This window comes from Antedon mediterranea, chromosome 2 (genome assembly GCF_964355755.1).
Source record: "Antedon mediterranea chromosome 2, ecAntMedi1.1, whole genome shotgun sequence".
In the NCBI taxonomy this organism is placed as follows: Eukaryota; Metazoa; Echinodermata; class Crinoidea; order Comatulida; family Antedonidae; genus Antedon; species Antedon mediterranea.
Genome location: NC_092671.1, coordinates 38,347,130 through 38,365,567, shown reverse-complemented (window position 1 = coordinate 38,365,567; position 18,438 = coordinate 38,347,130). Strand labels below are relative to the sequence as shown.

General features: G+C 34.8%; 2 protein-coding genes across 5 annotated transcripts in view; one reads left to right on the top strand and one right to left on the bottom strand.

The window, feature by feature from the left end:
- LOC140041005 (uncharacterized) overlaps nucleotides 1-5,241 on the top strand; it is a 41,588-nt gene extending 36,347 nt beyond the window's left edge. For all 4 annotated transcript variants that reach the window (XM_072087357.1, XM_072087356.1, XM_072087355.1 and 1 more), the window contains 11 exons: nucleotides 125-232; nucleotides 403-456; nucleotides 702-863; nucleotides 1,030-1,245; nucleotides 1,454-1,507; nucleotides 1,663-1,914; nucleotides 2,034-2,051; nucleotides 2,343-2,408; nucleotides 3,266-3,437; nucleotides 3,683-4,074; nucleotides 4,282-5,241. In XM_072087357.1, the coding sequence (XP_071943458.1) occupies nucleotides 125-232; nucleotides 403-456; nucleotides 702-863; nucleotides 1,030-1,245; nucleotides 1,454-1,507; nucleotides 1,663-1,914; nucleotides 2,034-2,051; nucleotides 2,343-2,408; nucleotides 3,266-3,437; nucleotides 3,683-4,074; nucleotides 4,282-4,428 (1,641 nt within the window). In that variant the 3' untranslated portion in view covers nucleotides 4,429-5,241. The remainder of the gene's footprint in view (nucleotides 1-124; nucleotides 233-402; nucleotides 457-701; nucleotides 864-1,029; nucleotides 1,246-1,453; nucleotides 1,508-1,662; nucleotides 1,915-2,033; nucleotides 2,052-2,342; nucleotides 2,409-3,265; nucleotides 3,438-3,682; nucleotides 4,075-4,281) is intronic.
- Nucleotides 5,242-6,442: 1,201 nt separating this feature from the next.
- Nucleotides 6,443-15,225, bottom strand: LOC140041024 (proteasome subunit alpha type-2). Its single transcript, XM_072087385.1, has 5 exons — nucleotides 15,093-15,225; nucleotides 14,339-14,548; nucleotides 13,710-13,832; nucleotides 12,964-13,183; nucleotides 6,443-6,877 (listed from the first exon to the last, which is right to left on the bottom strand). The coding sequence occupies exons 1-5, from the start codon at nucleotides 15,128-15,130 to the stop codon at nucleotides 6,761-6,763; spliced, it is 708 nt and encodes a 235-aa protein (XP_071943486.1). The 5' UTR covers nucleotides 15,131-15,225; the 3' UTR covers nucleotides 6,443-6,760.
- Between the last annotated feature and the right edge of the window lie 3,213 nt (nucleotides 15,226-18,438).

Here is an 18,438-nt window from a genome sequence, read left to right as displayed (position 1 = left end):
ATAAGGTGTACAACTGGCACTATGCGTTGGTTTATTAAAAATCCTTGCTTACCAATTCTAAAGACATTCTCTTGTTAATGACAAGGTTAGAAAACTATTAATTTACATGTACATTTTGTTGTAGGGACCCCGTGGAGATTCAGGTAGCCCAGGACGACCAGGTGGTCTTGGAGCCCCAGGAGCACCAGGCCAAGAAGGAGACAAGGGAGATGAAGGAGATACAGGTCCACAAGTATGTATTTAAAATACTTACAGTATTATTAGTAGTATTACAAAAAAATGACATTTTGAAATATATTTTAATAATTATTGACATAATCCTAAATTTTTTTATAATACTTAAGTGCATAGTCAAGGAAGTGCAGTTTTGTTTTACTTAATTCAATGTTTATTGCTTTTCAGGGTTTGACTGGTTCCCCAGGAAGACCAGGTGAATCCGGCCCCTCAGGTATTTTGGTAAGTATACTACATATTTATTACTATATTAAAAATGCTCTATTGATTGATTTAATCAGGGAGATGTAAAATTTTTATTTTACATCTCCCTGATTTAATGTAGATATTTTCTTTTACTTAGTAAATGTTGCAGGACACGCAGAAGAGGTGTACTGTTCAATATTTTAGATTGCATAGTAGGCCTTAAATCAGATTTAGTGATAATAATTTAAGTTTAGTGAATAATTGCTCCTTTTAATTTATAGGGTATGCCAGGTCCAGCTGGTGTACGTGGTCTTCCAGGTGCTCCAGGTATGTCTGGAGATAGTGGTGCCCAAGGTACTCAAGGACCTGCTGGAGAAAGAGGACAAACTGGACCTGCAGGTCCAGCTGGTATGCCAGGAATGCAAGGAGAACGAGGACAATCTGTAAGTTTGCATTTTGGATATTATAAATATCTATGTTGTTATTGCTGTTGCCGTTGTTGTTATTCCTCCATGTTATATCCTAGTCAGATGCAAATACTTTACTTTTAACTTCTTAAATTGACTTGACGTTAGATAAGATGTTCACTTTTTTTGTTTTGTACTTTAGGGTGAACCAGGTAATGATGGACAACCAGGACCACAAGGAGCCAGAGGAGATAAGGGAGATGCTGGTGCACCAGGAGTTTCAGGAGCCCCAGGAATTGCCGGACCACCAGGTGCCCCAGGATCACAAGGATCTGATGGTGAACGAGGTGACCGTGGTTCACCAGGTATTGCTGGACCTTCCGGTCCATCTGGTGAACGTGGTGCTGTTGGTCCAGCTGTATGTATTTACTTCAATCTTACTTGTTTAATTAGCGAGTTGGGTTTAGTGCAAAAATCATTCTTACACATTCATCAATAAACTATGAATACAAAGTCAAATTGTTTGTATAAAACAGATTTCTTTGCTTAAATTATATTTTATAAATGTTTTACACCTTTTTTAGAAATTCAAATATTAAAATTTAAAACTGTTTTTTCCAATTTAGGGTCCAGCTGGTGCCCCAGGAGCTCAAGGTGCTAGAGGCGCTCAAGGTGCTGCTGTAAGTCTACCTAATTTTCAATATTATCTTTATTATTTATATTGTTCTTGCTGTATTATGTTTAACATAAGCATACTATTACAATTTATTATAAAAATACTGACATAGAAATTTTGAAGATATTTTTGGTAATAAAAACAATTATTTTTCTTTAGGGCCACAAAGGACATCCAGGTATGATGGGAGCTCCAGGTCTTCCAGGACCACAAGGACCCCCAGGAGAAACTGGCTCATCTGGTGAGTCTGGATCCCCAGGTCTTAGAGGAACACCAGGTTCCCGAGGTAGCAGCGGTCCAGCTGGTAACCCAGGTCAACAAGGACGAACTGGTAGCACTGGTGCCCGTGGTCCACGAGGTGCAGATGGTACCCCAGGTCCAGCTGGTCCACCAGGACCTCCAGGTCCACCAGTAAGTTTCATTTTTCATAATTGTTCATAGTATTTATTCAAAAACTGCTTAAGTATTGAAAACCATATTATATGTTATTGTATTTTTTTTAAATAATTGTTGTTTTTGCTTGATTTCAGGGTGCCTCAGGAGATGCTGTAAGTTGGATATTTTTATTATTTTTTTTTTTAATATTACATTTAAATATTTCTATTATGTAAAGTATTATTATAATTTATACTATAAATATATATATTCCCAAAAGAAATGGCGAGATAATTTTAATTATAATTTACTACTATATACATATTATACATATATTTATGTTTTAACATCAATAGTAATGAATAGATATGTACTAATATGCTGCAGTTATAACTACATACTCTTTGGGCTTAAATGTTATTATACTGAAATACAAATATAACATGTATGGTGGATTTTTTTAGTACGGTTACAGAGCCCCAGTCTACCCACAGAGCGCACCAAAGGGACCCAGTATGGGAGAATATTACGTAAGTATCGGATTATAAATTTTTATACTTCATATTAACCTATCCTTCTTTTCCTGTATACTTATAAAATTAGAATGCATATGCATCTGCATACTTAGCGAGATTGGCGTCAAGTTCAACCAAGGGCAACACTGATCCATCAGGGTATCTATATGGGGACCAGCCTGTAAGTTTTATAAATGTCCCTAATATGTGACCTGTGCATTGTTGTCGAGCTTAACACAAGTGTACGCTATATTGTCCCAATTCATGTCATTGCTGGTACCGTATTCTAGATAGTTTTTGTTACACTGTAATTTTTTGTACATATCTCTTATACATATGATTTAATCTGTTTTTATTGTATTAATGTTAAATAAAATTGGAAGCAATATTTTAATGTTTGTAGTAGTACACTTAGAGTAGATATTTTAAGCAATGTTTTAAAATATTGTGCTACTGCTTTAGTTTTTTATAATTTCTATAAACCTTGGGTTGTCATTGCAATCAAAATTTGACTAGGTTTCACAAACCTTGTATATGTGTACGGAAACTATTCCTACAAAATGTTTTTGTAAAAATTAGGGGTTTGAAGCATGATCGCCCCTGGCCTCTTCTGTGTTGTAACATGGAGTTGTGTGAAATAAAGTGATTGTAATTAACACCTACCCTTATACAGGTTTTACTTATGAAACATACTAAAACTGTAGCTTAGTTCATTTAGTTTATAGATTGTGTAGTAATAGATATTATACATGTAAAGAAATTGTTATGGATTGTTTAAATGTTTTCGAAGAATGTGAAAAGACAAATCTAAGTATATATTAACTATATAATGTACCATTGTTTTTAATACAAATAATGTTATTACCTTTCAGTATGCTGATCAGGCCAATGATGAAAATGTTGAGCTTTCAGATGTTGAGATCCTCCGAGCTCTCCGATCATTGAACTACCAGATCCAGGCCATCAAATCTCCACTTGGAACCAAGGCTAGTCCAGCAAGAACATGCAAAGACCTCTTCCAATGCTACCCAGACCTCCCAAGCGGTAAGACACCACAAGCTTTTCTGCCTCCACCCCTTATATGGACATGATGATGTCATATCACTACCATATCACCCTTTATTTGCAAAACTAGTTTGATAGTGTAGACAGAGCTAAACATGCTACACTGTTGATTAAGCAAATACATATTACAGCAAGCCTGACAGAACAGTGTTTTATTAATATTAATATTATAGTACTTAAATAAATAAATTAATATAATATATTATTATCTTCTTCTCCTGTAGGCAAATACTTCATTGATCCTAACCAGGGATGCTCATCAGATGCCTTTGAAGTATACTGTGACAAGAAAACAATGGAGACTTGCGTAGCCCCGGTAGAGGGAACCGTACCACGAGCCCAATACTACCTTGGCAAAGCCAAGAGCGTTTACTTCAGTGACATGAAGGGAGGATACCAATTCGCATACGCCGACCAAGCCCAGATGGCTTTCTTGAGACTTCTTACTAGCAACGCCAGACAGAACATCACCTTCAACTGCTTGAACTCTGTCGGATATGCTGATGCTGATGATGAATTGGACAAATCCATCAAATTGATGACCAGCAGCGAAATTGAATTGACCGCCGATGGCAAGAAACAATTCCGATACTCAGTACTTGAAGATGGCTGCAAAGTAAGTTTCCAAAAGCTTTTAAATTTATTGTACAGAACAAAATGCAAGTTCACTTTTTATTCAAACTTAAGTTAATTTTCTTCACACTATGCAAACCTGGTTACAAGTTGTTACATTTTGCAGATGTAAAAAGTCTCCTTTTTGGGAATTTATGTAAAATCAGTTGTTTAATGAATTTACTAAATATTGATACTTTATTTCTTGTAGGAACCTACCGGTGATTGGGCCAAGACTGTATTTGAATATAACACAAAGAAGAACACCCGACTACCCATCATTGATGTAGCAATTGCTGATATCGGAAGTCAAGACCAACAATTCGGCCTCGAAATTGGAGCAGTTTGCTTCTCATAGATTTCAAATTAACCAGACTCTTTTGACCACTACCATCAATTACAGGAGGAGATGATCTTTCTGCGTCAGTAAGAGTCTCAGTTAGCCGAATTGATTAGATTGTTTAGGGACGTACATATTTTAAGTGATTTTAACATGGTGCTTTTAAATAAAAAAAAATTAATAAAAAAAAAATAATCTTTGTATGTAACTTTTTAACTTGTGAATGGTAACAATACGGGGATTAATACCCTAGTTTTACCCCAATGGATTAAATGGTGCTAATTGGCTAGAAAGAGCTGAAATCAGGCTATGGTTTACAGTGACTTTTTTACCATCTCACGCTGCATTGGCAGAGTAGTTTATAGATTGTGCAGTAGTAGAATACAGTTTTTCCATCAATCATGCTAGAGAGATTCAGTATTTTATTCAAATTAGTTTTTCCAATATAATTATTTTAAAAGTGTTTTTAACTAATTGAAAATATACAACTTGTATTCTCATAGGTAGATCAAAAGCTATGCAATCACTATAATAATTTATATTTGCTTACTTTTTCAAAATACTGCGTAGTTGAAGACAGTTAATACAACTTTAGGAAATCTGTTGTTGGAATATATTTTTATATTTTTGTATCATAAAACTCTTAAACTTTGACCTCAGCACTATGTCATCAAGTGACCTCAAAGTTGTATGTTAATGAATATAAGAGACTTGTGTAATCAAACCTGTCTTCAAATCCAATCCTGTTTTAAACACTTTCAATAATGTCAGTTTTTTAAAAAGTCAACCAACTGAATTTGTGAAATAAAATCTTCTCTTGAAGAGCCCATACTTACTGTTTATTGACAATCATCTTTTTATCGTGTCTAGGACCCAAGTCATAGTAACCAGTTATACTAACAGATGTACAAAATCTATATACTATAGTACAGGGATTTTTTCGAAAATAGCCAAAATATTATGCGAAATTTTGTCATTTTTTTATATCCACTTTTTAAAATCAATTATTATGCAATAATATTGCTATATATTGGCATATATTGCGTTTTCATCAATTTATAGTGTTTGTAACCAGTTATTTCGAAAAATAAAAGAGTCGAAATTTGCCCAATTTTGGAAAAAAACTCTGTAATAGTACAGGGATTTCTTTGAAAAATGGCCAAAATATCCACTTTTTAAAATCAATTATTATGCGATAATATTGCTATATATGCGCATATGTTGCGTTATCATCATCTTATAGAGTGTTTGTAACCAGTTATTTCGAAAAATAAAAGGGTGGAAATTTGGTCGTTTTTGGAAAAAATCCCTGTACTATAGTACAGGGATTTTTTTAAAAATTAGCCAAAATATCCACTTTTTAAAATTCAATTATTATGCAATAATATTGCTATATATGCGCATATATTGCGTTATCATCATCTTATAGAGTGTTTGTAACCAGTTATTTAAAAAAATAAGAGTCGAAATTTGCCCAATTTTGGAAAAAATTCCTGTACAGGAATTTTATCGAAAAATGGCCAAAATATCCACTTTTTAAAATCAATTATTATGCAATGATGTTGCTATATATGCGCCTATAATACGTTACCATCATCTTATAGAGTGTTTGTAACCAGTTATTTAAAAAAATAAAAGAGTCGAAATTTGCCCAATTTTGGAAAAAATCCCTGTACAGGAATTTTATCAAAAAATGGCCAAAATATCCACTTTTTAAAATCAATTATTATGCAATAATGTTGCTATATATGCGCCTATAATACGTTACCATCATCTTATAGAGTGTTTGTAACCAGTTATTTCGAAAAATAAAAGGGTCAAAATTTGGTCTTTTTTTTAAAGTCCCTGTACGCACATCATGTGCGCATTTCACCTCAATATATAATTTATACCTTTTTATTTGTGGACATAACCTTTCACCTCATGCCATTATTTGTACCATTATACATAAACATTCATTATTTGTATAATATAATATATAATAGGGATTTTTTGGCAGAAACAAATGAAAATATAAACTTTTCAAAATGTATCATTTATGCAGTAATATGGTATATGTTTTATTATTATAAGATTAACAGTTACAAGCAAAACTATTAAAAACAAGTAGGTTTTGAAACTGTACAAAAAAGTGTTTTAAGCTCTGTCTACTTGACAAAAAAAGTGTGATGAGCCCAAATATGGTAGTGATATGACATCATCATGACCATATATAGGAACATCACATTTTTCACATAAAGTTTGATCGTGTAGACAAGGCTTTAAGCTGGACTCTACACAATCTTCCACTTCTGTTGGGTAATCACTATTGAAAACAAATATGTTTTTAAAACAGTACAAAAATAGTGTTTTAAGCTATTGACGCCAGATAATCTTTCACTTCTGTTGGCGGTAATCGTCGGAAACCAGCCTCGTTACAAATTCCAATCTCAATATTATTTTCTGTCATCTGTCCTTCAAAACTTTCCTGCAATAAAAGAATAATAAATATTAATCTACATTTTGGAAACATGCTGAATGTACTATTTGTAAAGTAGTTTATCTCGAAAAAATCTGTAAAAGCAGCAGCTGATATGAACTACTTAAAAAATATTAATTTATTTTAATCGATTATTTCAATTTATTTGGTCAAACTCATAGTCTGAATTTTTCCTTGGTTGTCACAAATAAAATTACACCACAAATTTAGCACAGAAAGTATGTTTGGTCCGTTTTAAACTTTAAACATTTTAGTAGCCAACAATAACACAATGGTTAAAGTACCATGATATTAATCAATTTGGCCGAGCGGTAAAGACAGTGGGACCGTAATTATGTAGCAATAACATCGGCAAGGGTTCAAGGGTTTGAGGCTCACTGGCTCCATGGTTCTGAGAGTAGAACAAGTCTTTTCGGATAAGGACTATAAACCGTAGGTCCAGTGTACACATCTAGCTCGTGTGCACTTTAAAGAACCTAGTACATGTTTCGACACGAGTAGGGGGTTACCCCGGTTTACTAGTACACACAGCCACTAGGCCCTCTGGGAGATCAGTCTTTGACTGAAGAGGTCACCCAGTATAAATTACAAACAAATTCAATTTAATTAAGTTTAGGCAGAACACATAATTGAAACACTTACACTTACACTTAATGTTTGATGGAAATAGTTTAGGCTAGTGCCTATTAGATTCCATTTCTAGCCGAAAATAGTTGTCAAGTCTAGACTTAAAGATGTTCACTGAAGAGGCTTGTATTACATATTCAGGCAGAGAATTCCAGTGATTTTGAAAGCTTCAATCAAATCTCCTCGTAGTCTTCTTGTCTCGAATGGTTGAAGATCAAGATATTCTAACCTTTTTTCATATGGTAGATCACTTATTGACTTGACCATCTTTGTAGCTCTTCTCTGCACCTTCTCCAAGATTTCTTTGTCTTTGTTATAGTAAGGAGACCAGGACTGTATACAGTATTCCATATGTGGATGGATGTATGCCTTGTACATGACCTGAAAACTTTCTTTGTCAATATTTTTGAATGTTCTTTTGACAGTTCTCATACTATTCGTCGCTCTAGCTGCTGCTGCAGCACACTGTCGGCTTGGCTTGCAGTCGCTAGTGAAGATAACACCAAGATCTTTTTCTTCGTTTACTGCCAATAACGTTTCTCCATTTAGACAATATTCTGATTTCTCTGTCTTTCTACCAACATGGAGCACTTCGCATTTCTTGGTATTGAATTTTAGCAGCCAGTCCTCTGACCATTCCTGAGCCCTATCAAGATCAATTTGAAGTTTTCTTGAATCCGATTTTTCTTTGATGGTCTTTATAATCTTTGCATCATCTGCAAACATGTTAAAGTCTGCGCTGATAATTTTATCTGGAAGATCGTTTATGAAGAGGATGAATAGGATTGGGCCAAGGACTGATCCTTGTGGGACTCCACTCACTACATCTACCGGCTTGGATGTTGTATTTCTTACAATTACTTTCTGTGTTCTTCCTGCCAGAAACTCAGCTATCCAATTTATAGTCTTACCAGATATTCCATAGCCTATCAGCTTGTGAATTAGTCTTTGATGTGGAACGCTATCGAACGCCTTCATATAATCAAGGTATACGATATCCACATCTTCACCACTATCTAGAGCTTCAGTGACTGTTTCGAATGTTTGTAGCAAATTTGTTAGACAAGACCTACCACTTAGGAATCCATGTTGACACCTAGACAGCATTCTACTTCCTTTAACAAAGCCAAGCACATTGTCTTTGATGATTGATTCAAAAACTTTACATGGTATTGATGTTAGGCTGATGGGCCGATAATTTTCAGCTTTCTTCTTGGATCCTTTCTTGAAAATTGGTGTGACATTTGCAGTCTTCCAATCTTTTGGTAATTTACCTGTCTCAAGTGAGAGCTTGAAAATGATAGTAAGTGGATGAGCTAGAGAACTGGCACATTGGTTCAGAACCATAGGATGGACACCATCTGGACCAGGAGCTTTGTTTGGTTGCTGTTGATTTAATTTTTTCTGAACATCTTCTACCGAAAATACAATATTTTCAAGAATGTTGTCGCTGTTCCTGCTATCAAACTGGGGTAGGTCACCATCTGGTTCATGGGTATATACAGATTGAAAAAATTTGCTCAACATTTCAACTGCTTCCTGGTCATTTTCGGTCAAACTTCCATCTTCTTTTACAAGATTAGTTATACCTTCTTTTACTTTTTGTTGTTCCCTAATGTACTTGTATACTGGCTTAGGATTTTTCTTAAAGTTCTTCATTAACTTTTGCTCATGTTCTATACGTGCCTTTCTCACGTTTGCACTTGCGAAATTCCTCTGTTTCTTGTACTCAAGGTAGTCCTTGTACTGGTTTGTCTGTCTGTACTTTTTGTATAATTTGTGTTTCTTCTTTATACTCTTCTTTATTCTAGCTTTCAGCCATACAGGTTTCATGTTCTTTCTCATTGACCTCTTAGGTATATATTTTTCAGTTTCTGCATTGTAGATTTCCATAAATGTTTCCCATGCCGGGTTACAACTTTTATCATCAAGCAGAGCATCCCAATTTAATTTCCCAAATGAATCATTTAGTTTCTCATAATCACCTTTTCCGTAATTTTTTCTCATCACTTCCAATAGGATTTCTTGAACAAGTATACTCAAAAAACAATACATCATGATCACTTTTCCCAAGTGGGCTACAATGTTGTATCTCTTCAACTGCACTTTCATCATTTGTCAATACCAGGTCAAGCATTGATGGCCTTTGTCCTTCTTTGTGTCTTGTCGTCTCAATTACATGCTGATGTAGAAATAAGTCTTGGCTTGTTTCGTAGAAACTCTCAGCATCATCTCCCTTTATGCCTTCAGCTTCCACTCTATATTTCTCCCACTTGATCTGGGGATAATTAAAGTCTCCCATTAACAGTCAGTATGAGTTACATTCTGCTTCATGGATTCCTCGATTAGTATATTGAGGGCTCTGTTGTTTTGTCTTGAGCTACTGACACAGCTTCGGTAACATACTCAGGCCCGTATCCAGGGGGGGTGCGTTGGATGCAGACGCACCCCCCCCCCCAAGTCCCAAAAGGTCCACTATTTCCTCGGTTGGTATTTTTTCTTGTCTTGTTTAACTAAAGACAATATCATTGTATATATACAAAATTTACATTATCAATGGTATACAAACAAAAATATGCTAATATAAAATGAAAAAATACCAGTAATTAAATTACGGAATCTGAACTGACTACAAACTCGATGTAAAACATGCGCAGTCGATCATGTGACGACAAGCAATAGCTTAGCGCTTCATGTACGCGGTAAAGTGTTTGCTGGAGAAATACAGACAACTTAACGTCAGGGAACACGTGTACTTTTTGTCGGGGAATATAATATACAGTAAAAAGCGTTCGCGTTCACTTCGTAGCTAGCTTCAGCGCCTAGAAAACCGCGACGTTTCATTGACCGTGAGAGTACGTCAGAGTGATATTATGCACTTTATATGCATTCATTATTGCCAGCGATCTAACTTACTACTAAACAATAGCTAGGTACGCACTTGTCTGGCGGTATCCCTTTGTACGAATCGTTCAACGTTGGGTCGAGACGCGCGATATCAAGTTTCATCCAGGGACCAAAATGTGTAATGTGTTATTTTCCAACTGTATGTCATGAATTTCTCACCACTCGGAAGTCCAGATGGTATGCATGCATACACCTGGGAGGAATAAACTTTTTTCCCCGACTGAAAAAGGTCTACGCTTGCGTTTTTTAAGCCTCTAGGCCTGATGTTTCCAAAGTATAAAATGCAATTTTTTGAAGACCTGCAGCTCTAGTTTTAAACATTTTCTTAGCTCAGCCCCAACAATAAAGCTGGTCATATTTCGAAGAACAAGAAGTACATTTTCCGGGACCTAACATCTCTATTTTTCAAACATTTCTTAGCTCAGTCACAACCCATGATAGGGACTTATATATTTTTTTTCATGTTTTGAAGTATAATAAGTCCAATTTCCGGGACCTCCAACTCTATTTTTCAAAATTTTCTTTGAACTTTTATTTTTTAAATTGAAAAATATGGATTGAAACAGTCAACGCGCATCGTTTTTTTGCACGCAGTATTTTATTTATGCATTATAAAAAATGGAAAAAATGGCTACCCTAAATCTGATTAAAAAGACCTCAAATGACGCTAGAACGCGTTGCTTCCTGGGGATTCGCCCCCTGGACCCCCGCCGGGGGCCCTTGGCGGCCCCTGGCCCACAGCCTAGTGATGCTCGCTTTGCTCGCATAGCCCCCTCGTCGGGGAATGTAGCCCCCGCGTCGGGAAGATCCTGGCGCCACCCCTGCTGAGTTGGCCTCATCATGAAAGCGTTAAGTTCTGGTGTCCATCGTTCAACTAGCCCAAGCCACAACAGAGAGTCTTACATAGGTCTTTAGAACGTCAAATAACGCAAATTTTTGCAGGGCCTTCGGCCCCTGGACCCTGACTGGGGGCCCTTGGCAGCCCCATTATAAATGCTGCATACGGGCCTGATACTCCAATCAATATTGTTTCATATAATGTTAACTTGATTTTGCACCAAATACTTTCGTTGAACTGATTCTCATTTAGCACATAGCATGAAGTGGCCTGCAAGGATTTGTGACAGAGCAACATTACTCCTCCTGCTGAGGTTTCGCCATCATGATCCCTTCGGAAAAGGTCGTAATCAGGAATAGAAAGTATACCGTCTGTTACTGTTTGCTTGCCCCACGTTTCAGTAATTCCAATAATGTGTGGCTTGTAGAGTTCAATATCCATTTTCAGTTCATCCATCTTTTTTACAATACTTTGTGCATTTGTGTAATAAACATTTAAAGACTCTCTATTTACAATATTTACATTTTCTATAGCTTCTGCATGTTTTCTAACGTCTCTTATCTGTTCCTTTCGTTCTCCGAAAGGGCTGATGAGGTTGACGTTCCACATATATCTCATCCTCCTTACTGTCTTCTGAATCAGTAAATGATTTTCTTCCTACCATTATTTCTTTAGGTACAGCACCCTTTACAGGAGTTTCTTTCATAATATTGTTAACACATCTGCTATGATAATATTCTATATATGAAATAATGCTAAAGATAAGGTCATACCTATAATAAAGCCATACATAATAAAACTAACAAACACCTAGGCCTATACTAAAACTAATACATGATAGAAATAAATGTATTAGGGTAAAACATAGACTGAAACACACGGTCAAACAAACACACGGTCAAACATATAAGTAAACAAACAAATGTAAATAGCCAACATAGTAAGAACAGAACTTTAAGGTTTAGAAATAGTGGAATGAAACAAATGTTATAATAACTATGTTAAACTGATTCGTAAATGTAAATAGGTCTATCAATGTGTGTATGGGTGTATTGTAATGGATGTTATACAAGGTCAAAAGGAAAAGAAACATAAAAAATTGTGAGTACTGATTTAAAAATAATAAAAGAAACAGCTAATTTTTAATACATTTCTTAATATAAAGTAAATTTAAATGATAGTCGTACTTTTACTATAACTTGCATTAAACATAAAATGTACGTTTTTAAAGCATACTTTTACTCCATCGATTTTATGTAGCCTACATGTATAGATATAGTGCCTTTTTAACTAATATATTGAATTTTATTGTTTTATATTTTTACAAAAATGTATGTATGTTATATAATATATATTTGTAAAAGGAATGAATAAATGTGGGTGACCCCCACAAAAGAGAGAAAAAAAACAAAAAACAAATTCAATTCATATTGAAAGAAAACTGCCCTTTCCTGCTCCTTAAAAAGACCACTAGAGTTCCCTTCTATCAATGCTTAAAAACTCAAAATGAACAGTATATTACTTCAACCTTGTTTCCCACTTGGACGCAATGCAAGGACGTAAGCGCACTGCAAGACCAATCATGATAGATCATCTGAACTGCCGCTTGTGATTGATTAACTCATTGCGTTGCCTCTACGTTGTGTCCAAGTAGGAACCAAGCTTTTAATAAAAAACTTTTGTACAAAAATAAAAGAACCACCTTAAGTGTAAGAATTGCTGTGTGAACTGCATCATCCAATTCCAATTCTTCGTTGTATCGCTTTTCCAGGAATGTCTTCCCATTTACAAAATTCTTTCCCATTGCCGTTGCTTTCCATGGAAAGTAAGCACCAGAAGGATCACATTGAAAAAGAAACGGTTTTTGGTCATCATCATCCCAGCCAGCAACCAGTAAAGAAACACCAAATGGTCGAACACCACTTAAAAAATATAATTAAATTAAGTAATAATCAAATTAAAAATGGTTTTTAATAAAATTTTAAACTTAGTTTCTAACTAAGACATACCTAGAAATAAAGAAGCAGTGAGTTCAGTATAGATTGATTTTACCGAAATCATGGACTTATAATTGATATTCATAATTTAAGACTAAGAAAGATGTGATGTGCCCATATATTGTCATGATATATCACTACCATATTTGAGCCTATCATTACCATATTTGGGCACACCACACATTTGGTTTTAGCAAATGCTTGATAAATTGTACAATTAATTATGTTAATAAATAAAAGATTAACGCTCTGTCTACACTATCAAACTTTATGTGACAAAAAAATTGATGTCGTCATATCACTACCATATTTGGGCATATCACTACCATATTTGGGCATATCACTACCATATTTGGGCATATCACTACCATATTTGGGCATATCACTACCATATTTGGGCATATCACTACCATATTTGGGCACATCACACTTTTTTATCAAACTTTATTACCCAGATTGTGTATATTCTTGCATAACTGAGGCTACTTTGTGTACAAGTTGTGCTGTTGGTATCTGTTCTTGATAAACCATATAGTATTGCTGGGCCAACTTACGTGCCCGTCTAACCAAAACTCTAAGTACAAAGATAGAAATAAGAGTTAAACAAAAGAAAAATATGAACTAAGTGTCCATATTTAAAGATAAACTAATAAAAGGGTATGTATTAGTGTTACTTGCTGTGATCAGTAAATAAGCCTAAAGATAATCTGAGTAGGTGTAAAAGTAGCACAAACACACACTGTAAAAATAGGCAATAACATTTAATAAATACAGTATTTATTTGAATAAACACCCTGGAGGAGGCATTTACTTTTTTGCGTTGTATAATCAAATAAATACACCCTAGATATTAAAAAATACAACACAATTAAGTGATAAAATACAAAAAGTGATAAAATACAACAAACTGCTGTACTGTATATTGTAGATCATGTCAATCAATGAATTCTACTACAAATAAAGAGGAGGTGTATAATCAAAATGATGTTCTATGGGGTGGGGTTTATTCAAAGGCTTTTATTCAAATAAATATGGTAGTGTACCACATTTTAATTATATCACTGTGAATGATGACTATACCTGTAGTCTGGACCCATTCCGCTGTACACCATTCCAATATTCTTTGTAATCATTTCAACCTTATTAATGCTATGTTCATCATAAAGAATCGATTTTTGCTTTTTCTCTGTTGCTATGACAACACCATTTGAAGCTTTGATCCCAACGGAGGATGCTCCGGCAGCAACTGCGTTGAGTGCATACTCAATCTGAACAAGTTTGCCTGATGGACTGAAAGTATAAAAATGATTTGATGTCAGGAATTATGAGATTCATCATACCCTATTGTGCTTCAGCTCCTTATTGCTCTTTGCAGAACCAAGAACTCTTACTTTTGTGCAACGTGAATCAAATTAGTTGCTTCAAATTGCACAATTGCAAGTTATTTTTCAATATTATGATAAACTTGTTAATTTTATGGTACATACATAATTAAATTAGACATACTGTATATTAGTCCTAGCCTCTAGTCTAGGCCTCTGGCCCTACTTTATAATGCAAGTTAATAAATAAAAGAACTTCACAAAAAGAATAAAACAATTTCAAATTCTGCAATCGTTGCATACAAAACATAGGCCTAGTAGTATAGTACTACCTAGGCCGGCCCAGTTTCGGTCCTATCCTCGCTCTACTCTACTCTTATTATAGGTGACCCGGCCGACCAATCTAGACCGCTTCCCTAGTCTAGCCGTGAGTCTAGCCGGCCTAGGTCTAGGGCTAGCTAGCTAGCACATTTCAATCTATCAATATAATTTTAAAACGATAAAAACCCTACCTAAAAGTTGTTAATGAAAAACTATATCGTTCAGTCATCTTAATTTGTATAAATGTACTGTTTCTGTTCTTTTATCTGAAAACTTTGGGGGATTGTTGACTCGGACTCTCGCATGCGAAATTGAAAAAACCGAAAGTCATCACACAAAATCATATCCACTCAGAGCTCTTGCTTAACATGCAATCATAAAAAAGACCAAGAAAAACCAATATCCAACAGGATATATTTCAATAAATAGACCCACGCTCATAGTAAATTAGGATTTTGATAAACAGTCAAATATTAAATCAAATCTTACAATAAATCTCGACTTTTTACATAATTTATGTCATCTCTGAGAGCCAACTTTATTTGTAAATTTAACTTTTTTAAAGGTCGGATCCATTATTGACTCACCAAACAACAGAGGGCGGTATCATGCTGCTGTCGATTTCTCCGTCACGTTTTCCACGACGGACACAAGAACGGCCTAGGCCTAGTTTATTAAAGGTATTATTGTTTCATTTTAAAAACGCAAATGATTAAATTAGGCTTGAATGTTTTATAGTTCTTTCACCAATATAAATAGGCCAAATATACAGTCTACAGATAGGCCTAGCTAGCCTGTAGCATATATTTATCAGGCCTACCTAGCTACTAGGCCCTAACTAGAGTGGTACTAGCTAGAGTAATATGCTAAAAGGTGGCGTGGCGTCCCAGAACGTGGATATCCCAGGACGTTTCGCCCACTCTAGGCTGATGATTGGATAAGGATCTTTACTAAAGTAAGAAGCTCTCATCAAATTTTTTGTTTAGGTCAACTGGCGAAACAGTCAACATAACATTTTATTTTACAATTCTTTCTTTTTATATCCCAGCAGAGATATCAAGATGAGTCTTGGTGTACGTGTGGCTGATGTTGGATACAAATCATTCACAGTTGGAATGCTGATATTGACTGGTTATGGTACAATACTGGTTGGCCAGAGAGTGAACAAGTTCTTCAAGAACAAGAACGCTACTAAAAATGAACTTGTAGCTGAATCAATTGATGTTAAAAAATCAGCATGAACCAAATATAGTCTGTGTGCTTCGAATGAATGAAAGCAAAAACTGTATGGAGGTAGATAACAACTTTGCTGGTGACATTAATGTATGCAGTCCAGGAGATTTAACAACAGATCTACGCTGCAAAGTATATAAACATGACAATGAAGAAATGCTTGATTTACTTGTATTTTGGGGAAATGTTTTTTAAACAATGTGTACTAAAACCAGGACGCTTTAGTATCAGAAATAATGTATTAAAAATGGGTTATTAAAATGAAAATTATTATAACAATCTTTACCATTTGTAAACTGTTTTTATTTAGAAAATGTGTATGCAAATATCAACCATAGGCTATTTAAAATATCAAACCTTAGCACTAAACCTATCACATAATATACTTTTATTAATTCTTACCAACAATTATAGCAATTTATTTAAGTAAATCATATTTTAGTATTGAGTTTTAATTCTATTGTTTTACTCTAAATTCAGGTATGTTATATAATTATGTACAAAAACTATAACTGCATATTTGTAATTGGTTTTTAACTTTCAACATGTTAAACTAAATACCCAAACAATTAAAAATGTAGACGTTTGTAAACATATTAACAATTAATACTGTTTTGTAAGTAGCATTTCAAATTATCCTATGCACCCCATCAGCGCCACCCCCTTCTCTATCAGCCCCACCCCTTACTCATCAACCCTTCCCCATCAACAATCACTGTCCCACTCACTATTATATACAATGCTATAAGTATTTACTCAATTCCTAATGTTTCTAGAAAATCAGAATGTTGTCAAAATGTCCTGTTCAATAAAAAGCATAGAAATACAACTTACAAAGAACATTGCACCTTATTTCAATACTATCCGGTATTAAAGCTAAGAATAATAACTGGTAAATTGTAAAACGAGAAAGATTTTCAAACCATTCTCAAAATCAATAAAAAAAATAATTACTTTCAATGAGAAGTTATTTACTAGATCTTGGGGCAGATTTGGGCAGCTGGCCCAGGCCCCTTCTAAGTTCACAAATTTAAATGCAAAAGATAGTACATCAAATTGAGTTCAACACTTCATTTCACTAATTGTAGGCCCAGGGTTGGCATTTATCAAAATTTGCTTGCTTATATTTTTGTTTAAGCTATAATATTTCAAAAGTGCTTAAAGCCCCATTCCCTACGTTTTTTAGATCTAATTTAAGATCACAAACTATATTTAATGTAAAAATAATACTATATGGTCCTATTGAGATAACTTTTTTCGTCTTTAAACGGTTAAAAATGTGAAAAATAAATCGATTCTAATAATTATAGCGGCCCGCTATAAATCCCAAAATGCATTGCCCGCGGATTGATATTTTTGTTTTTCACCTGTAATTCGCCCACTTTTCGATCGATCGTGAAGCCAAAACAAATGGAAGACTCCTAACTTTTCAGCGAAAATACCGGGTTTTCCCCAATTTGTATCAACGGAGCCTGGCAAAAATAGAAAGACAATTAATGCAGCAACTATACAACGTCAGGCTAGGTATATAGCTAGCGTACGATGTTCGTACGTTATCGATGTTTACCAGCTAGGCCTACAAAACTAAGCCTAGCTAGGCTAGGCCTAAGACCGTCCACGAGAGGTCGATCGCCGCGAGCTACTTAGGTAGTGCATTGTTTCTCACTTTTTATCATAATTTACCATAAAACGTACATTTAAGACAAGGAATGACATGGTTTAATGTTTTTAAAGTGATATATATGTATTATTTTCCAAAAAACGTCCAAAATTGCAAAGAAGGGGTCTTTAAGCTTATTTATCAAACTGTCTTAGCAACAAAATTGCTAAATGTTTGCGCATGCGCAAAATTAAACTCTAGAGGGCAGGAAATGATGTCTTAAGACGAAAAACCCTTGCTTATGTGCGCCTTGGCTTTTTTTCTCTTCGTTTTTCGTAAGCCAGTAAAAATCTGTTTCGCATAGCAACGAAGTATTGAGGGTGCCATCCAAAATATGACTGCGGTAAATTTGAAGCGCAGGTACGTATTGCTTGGTGCTTGGCTGCCTAGGCCTAGTGTAACATCAAAGTGAGTGAGAACTTTAAAAACTGCTATTTACCAAAATTGACCTGGCATTTTAGTAAATTACTTTCAATAAATCTATAATTATATTATAATCATGAATCATTCCTGATTCAAAATGCAAAATAGATCAAAAACTATACTCGTTTTGTAGTTACGAATATGACTGGTGATATTCGTCAACACGAAAACGCTTTACGAATATGAAATAGGGATCAGCTCAAAAGTTTCACAAATGTGCG

Bases quoted from the DNA above. Each gene is read 5' to 3' on its own strand.
- LOC140041024 (XM_072087385.1), bottom strand. From the start codon at position 15,130: ATGACTGAACGATATAGTTTTTCATTAACAACTTTTAG. The intron at 13,184-13,709 runs GTAATAAAGTTT...ATATTTTTTAAG, and splicing joins CAAGAATATACACAATCTGG to TGGTGTTCGACCATTTGGTG. The intron at 6,878-12,963 runs GTGGTTCTTTTA...CTTTTATTGCAG, and splicing joins CAGCAATTCTTACACTTAAG to GAAAGTTTTGAAGGACAGAT.